Source organism: Microtus ochrogaster, chromosome 10 (genome assembly GCF_000317375.1).
Source record: "Microtus ochrogaster isolate Prairie Vole_2 chromosome 10, MicOch1.0, whole genome shotgun sequence".
In the NCBI taxonomy this organism is placed as follows: Eukaryota; Metazoa; Chordata; class Mammalia; order Rodentia; family Cricetidae; genus Microtus; species Microtus ochrogaster.
In genome coordinates this window covers 46,080,885-46,087,055 of record NC_022016.1, presented here as the reverse complement: position 1 = coordinate 46,087,055, position 6,171 = coordinate 46,080,885, and the positions used below count along the sequence as shown (strand labels likewise).

Below are 6,171 nucleotides of genomic sequence, written 5' to 3'. Positions count from 1 at the left end.
TTATTATTTATAATGAGTCCTGGTGATCCAATCCAGATCTTCATGCTTGCTCGAAGCTGGCTCTTTACCAGCTGAGCCATCTCTCCAGCCCCTCCCTCACCCCAATTTTGAAATTTCCACGTGTGAAATCAGCTCATGAGGCCCACTCTGGTGTTGTTTAAATATAGTCGCTAGCGTATGCCGAAAACGTGTGAATTTGGGGTGATCTCATGTAATTAACTTTACTTAGAAAATGTTCAAACACTGGAGTTCTCAAGTGTTCTGCACATATTTTGGAGACGTGAGTGAAGGAGCCTGGGTCCTTCCTCAGGAAGAGCCCTCCTTTATTGTTGGACAACGCATCTCTCCTTCCTGTGATACTGGTGTGAGAAAGCTCTGTCTTTCACAAAGTGATAGGTAATAGGGATTTTCGATGCCCCTAACTTGGTGAAAAATGAACAGGCTGCTAACCTGTTCTTCCAGCCTCCTTGACTCTCATTTAAACCATGTCCCCCCACCCAGTGACATCTCAGCACTCCAGCACCCCTGTGTCTGCACCAGGTGAGCGCTAGTTGTCCCGTTTCAGTTAGCTAACGGGCACTCTGAGACACAGTCTCATATAGTCTTAGGCTGCTCTCAAACTTGCTAAGAGGCTGATCTTGAACCCTGACTCCCCTGCCTCCTCCACCTACCAGGTGCTGGGATTAGGGGTGTGCACCCATATGCTCCCGGAAGGAGTCTCGTTTTCTATTTCGCGGAAGGTCAGAGGGATTCAGACTACCCAGAGGTTCAAATCCACCCAGCTGCAGAAGCCAGGGCTGGGAGCTGGATGCTGCCCTCTCTAGCCAAGGCGAGTCCTAGGTAGTACAGGACTGTGTTTCATCTTCCTCTAGAAGAAGCATTGAGCTCCAGATCTGGTTTGAAGAACGCCAAGGTTTAAGAAAATGAACTCAGACAAAACTTGAAAGGCAGCCGGGCGGAGGTGGCGCACGCCTTTAATCCCAGCACTTGGGAGGCAGAGGCAGGCGGATCTCTGTGAGTTCAAGACCAGCCTGGTCTACAAGAGCTAGTTCCAGGATAGAATCCAAAGCTACAGAGAAACCCTGTTTTGAAAAAAACAAAACAAAAAAATCTTGAAAGGCTAAGAAGGCTCCCACCTGTTTCCACCTCCATCCCTGAGTGCATGCAGGTGCTGCAGGGAGTTACAAAGGTTTAGGCAATCTTACCCCTGCCCTATCAGAGGGAATGCTGGGGGTATTTACTAGCCTTGCAAACGGGTTTATTTAATATCTACATAGCAGATTTATAGAGTTAATTTGGCCTCTACTCGAGTAAAAGGTCTCTGGAGGGTGGTAATGTCAGTTCGGTTCCAGAAATTGAAAAAGTCAACACAGCACTGGCCTGGAGCTGGGGGAACTCCCAGCCCAGAGCCAACTTCACAAGTGCCAGCTCAGCCATCCTGGGAGTTTGCCAAGCCGGGATCAGAGTCCCTCTCTAGGACCTTGGAGGATGGGGTGTTGTCCTGGGGTGCTGCCCAGCCCAGTGGCACACAGTTCCACAGAGGAAGACAGATCCAAGACCTTGGGGCATGCATCAGGAATACAGCAGAGGGGGCCTCCACTATGGGAGGAACCCCCAGAGCAGAGCCCACACAGGGCATTAGCAGAGGAAGTTGGGGTAATACTGATAATAAGGATTGTAGCTCCAGAGGTTTCTCCGCAAGCAGTAGACCAGCATCCGATCACAAGCACAAAGCCTCGTCGAACAGAAGGACCCGTATTCTACAAAACAGATACCAAGTGCTGAGTGAGCACAGGAAAATTGTGCCCCACCAACACTGACTTGTTCAAAGTCATATCAGGGGGTGTCTTCTAGTCTGCGTAGACACCCCCCATCTGTGTCCTGCTCTGAGGGATCTCAGAGTGGGTGGAGGAGGAATCTGCACCAGGGTGGTACAGAATCTGATGGGAGAGCTGCTGAGTTAGGGAGATGTGTAATCTGATGGAGGAGGCTCGGCTCCTGAACTAGAGGGCCAAGATCTCGAGGTTTCCATTCAGGGAGTACCCAGTCTGGTGGAACAGACACAAGCCCTTTGGGTGGAGTGCCTAACTTGAGGGTGGAGACAGTTTCTGTGGGAGACGTTAAACAGAGATGTACCTGGGTCCTGGCTGTGAACTCAGGGCCCTGGGCATGAGCCCCTCCTGCTGAACACTGGCAAAACCTTTGAGCTTCAGTTACACATGGGAAATAATGGAGGTGAAACCTACTCTGTCCAGGAAGAGGAAATCTGCAAGCCCACAGTACCTAGCAAATAGTGGGTCTAAACCGGGCCCATCCTTCCCCAGAAACCTAGAAAGGCTGCAACAGCCTGTGCCTCTCATCCTCACTCTGCCTCACAAGACACAAGCTGGCCCATCCCTTGGGCAGCACGACTCCCAGTCTGAATGGGAAGCCCCGCTTACCGCAGATAACCTGGCCCCGCGTGACTCTGTAGTCATAGGCCTGAGTCCGGATGCCACAGCCTTTCTCCTCCAGTTCCCCATAGCAGCGGTCATGCACCCAACAGCACCTGTCAAAGTGAGAGATGGAGACGCTGGGTGGAGAGGCACCCTCCTGACCTCCGTGCCTGGGAGAGATTCCAAGGTGAGAGGAAATTCAAGTCAAATCTAAACAAAATTAGAGCTAGAGGTGCTGGGGGGATGGGGTGGGGAGACACACGGTGATGTGGTGCTTGGCTGTTTAAGTTCTCTCTGAAGGACTTTCTAACCTCCCGCCCCTACGAGAGGGTCTCTCCTTGTTCTGCATGCACCCCAAGCTTTATGCAGCTTGCCTGAGAACACAGATGCCTGGGACAAAGTTGGACTTTCTCTAAGACAGCAACAGTTCAGGCAAGATGCTCTACATAGAAGAAGGCTTGTCTAGTAACAGCACCTCCACCAATGAGCCAACGCTAACACTTGCCTCTGGGCTCTACAACCAATGAGCTTGGTATCTAAGCAGCTTATGTAAAAGCTCTGGTTCTCCTGCTAGTTAAAACTTCCCCTTATCTCACCCTCCTTGAATAGGCCCGTGGTATTCTCCTTACAGTGCACCCTGTTCCCAAATCAATAGCCATTCTTTGGCGACTCTCTCTGGATGTTATTTAGGCTGACATCCCTAGCAGGTGTGAAACTACAACGGGATCCCTCTGGCAGAAGCTGTGGCGGTGTGAGCTGGCAGGGATGGCGTCTGGTAAGTTAGGCCCTGTCACCCACTAGAACTGCCACTGATCAGAAGTTCATGGGTCTGTTTCTGCCTCCTTATGGCTAGGTGGAGTGTAGGTGTGACGGTTTGAATGAAAATGGCCCCCATAGGCTCATAGGGACTGGCACTATCAGGAGGTGTGTTCTTGTTGGCGTAGGTAAGGCCTTGTTGGAGGAAGTTTCAAATGCTCAAGTCAGTCCCAATGTCACTCCCTGACTGGCCCTTGCTAATCCAGATGTAGATCTCTTAGCCACCTCTCTAGTGCCATGTCTGCCTGCCTGCTGCCATGATCCCCATCACAACAATAATGGACGAAACCTCTGGACTGCAAATCCAAATTAAATACTTTCCTTTATTAGCATTGCCGTGGTCACGGTGTCTCTTCACAGCAATAGAACTCTAAGACAGAAGTCGGTACCAGGGACTGTGGTACTGCCGTGATAGGCTGGGTCATGCTTTTGTCTGGAGGACTATGCAACACTTTGGGACTTTGTACTAGAAAAGCGACTGGACGCTTTAAGCAGGGCTTAATGGGCCATACTAGTGGCTAATGGAAGACAGTGGTGCTGAGGGTGATTTGAATGGGGGAGGGGTTTATTAAAGCATAAGAGGGTTCAATATGCGGCCTAGAGACTGCTCTTGTGATACAGAATATGACTGCTTTCTGCCCTTGTTCAAGAAATATCTGCCTGAAGCTAAATTGAATAGCTACAAATTACCAGCTTTGGCAGTAATTTGGCAGAAAAGAGGACTTTTCAAAATGACTTAATATTGATTGTGTTGCTTGGTTATTACCGGCCAGTCTTATGCAGATCTATAGTGAAAAGGAGCAAGCTGAGTAAGGAAAAATTGGGGGAAAAAAGTACAGTTTGAGGTGAAAGGGGAAACCAGAAAATATAATGGAGCTAAGTCCTGTATTCAAGGAGATAAAAAGATTAAAGAGAAGCCCAATGCTAGATGGAATAAAGGGAGTGGTGACCTCAGAGAAAGACCCCACCCAGCTAAGCTTCCAACTTGTGTGAAGGAATTAAAGGAAAGTTTAAGGCCAGGTGTGGTGGCACACACCTTTAATCTGAGCACTGGGGAGGTAGGAGTAGGTAGGTTTTAGAGTTCAAGGCCAGCCTGGTTTCAGAACAGCCAAGCACAGGCAGTGAAGGAGACCATCAACACCAGAAAACTGGGGTTTGAACAAGGGGCCCCTGTTCCAGCCCCAGCAAGCAAAAGAACCTGGCAGCTTCAGCCATGTGGTTCTGGCTTTCGAGTTAAGGATACAAGAAAGGGGCTGTGCAATCCCCCTCCCAACTAAGGAAGGCCTGGTTTATGTTAGCGGTGCCCCTGCAAGGAGGCCTGGAGGTGCCATTGCATGAAGCTGTGAAGGTGAAGCCTGGATTGCCTTGGAGACCCCAAGACGTTGGAGATGCCAGAGCCATGGGACACCTGCTGAGGAGAGCTGCTACAGGGAGTGGAAACACCCCAAGAGAAAGAAGTGTGTTGCCGTCAGCAAAGCTGAAAGGAGTCGGAGATCTGAAGGACATTTTGACATCAGATGTGGAGATGCAGAGTTTGGCGTTTTTGGTCTTGCGTTGGTCCAATATTTCCTCACTACGCTCCCTTCCCTGTGTTTTAGAATGGTAATATATATTCTGTGCCATTCTATGTTAGAAATATGTGATATGATTTTATTTTGATTTTATTCAGGGTTACACTGAAGATATTGAACCTTAAAAGAAACTTTGACCTTTAGGTTTTTAAGCAATGTTGAGACTGTGATAGACTATGAGGACTTATTGCGTTGGACTGAATGCATTTCTGCATTATGATATGGCTACAAGTCTATCAGGGCCAGGGAATGGATGTGGTGACTTGAATGAAAAAGATTCCCATAGGCTCAAAGGGGCTGGCACTATTAGGACGCTGGTGTGGCCTTGCTGGGGGAAGTGTGTCACAGGGGTCGGGCTTAGAGGTTTCAAATGCTCAAGCCAGGCCCGGTGTCTCTCTCTGCCTGCTGTCTGTTGATATAGAACTCTCAGCTATCTCTCCAGCACCATGACTGCCTGCATGCTTCCATGTTCCTGTCATGATGATAATGGACTAAGCCTCCAAACTGTAACCCAGCCCCAGTGAAATGTTTTCCTTTATTAGAGTTGCTATGGTCATGGCAATAAAACCCTAACTATGACAGTAAGGCAATGGTTAGGCTATATTTCCCTCCCAGTCTCCTTTGCAAGTGGGTATGATGACTGTATGGCCAGATTCTAGCCAAAAGTGATGTACTTGGCTTCTACACCTACCAAAAAACTTCCTGTGTGTTTTCCGCTTCTCTTTCTCCATCTTTAGATGGAAGAAATGACCCAGCAGAGGAAAGCTGAATCTCAAGAGGGGGGTGTGCTTTAAGTTTGTTAAACAATACAGTTTGTTAAATAATACACACAAATAAAAATTTAACTTCTAGTGTGTTATATGTGGTGTCTTCATTTGAGTATTTATAGTTTTATTATTTTATATGTGATTGTGCTTTGCCTACATGTACGTTTGTACTCCACACATGTCCCTGAGGCCCAAGGAGGCCAGAAGAGGGTATCATATCCCCTGGAACTGGAGTTACATGTATTTTATTGTTTTGTTTGGCAGAAAACTTGAGGCTGTCCAGGGTTTCTTCTATTACTAATGCCTGATTTATATGCTGTATTCGTTATTAACAAATGAGTCGATGGATATAGTCTAAACTAAGTAACTAATTCTGTAATTGATAATATATTATCAGTTTCGATAATTGTAAAAAAAAATCACAGTTTAACCAGGCATGGTGGCGCACGCCTTTAATCCCAGCACTTGGGAGGCAGAGACAGGTGGATCTCTATGAGTTTGAGGGCAACCTGGTCTACAGAGCAAGTTCCAGGACAGCCAGGGATACACAGAGAAACCCTGTCTCAAAAAAACAAAAGTAAA

General features: G+C 47.9%; 1 protein-coding gene across 1 annotated transcript in view; it reads right to left on the bottom strand.

Moving 5' to 3' along the window:
* Positions 1 to 638: 638 nt before the first annotated feature.
* Positions 639 to 6,171, bottom strand: part of Pla2g5 (phospholipase A2 group V) — a 10,701-nt gene continuing 5,168 nt past the window's right edge. The window contains exons 3-4 of the mRNA XM_005352957.3: positions 2,442 to 2,548; positions 639 to 1,760 (exon numbers count right to left, since the gene is read on the bottom strand). Coding sequence (XP_005353014.1) covers positions 1,639 to 1,760; positions 2,442 to 2,548 — 229 coding nt within the window. The 3' untranslated portion in view covers positions 639 to 1,638. The remainder of the gene's footprint in view (positions 1,761 to 2,441; positions 2,549 to 6,171) is intronic.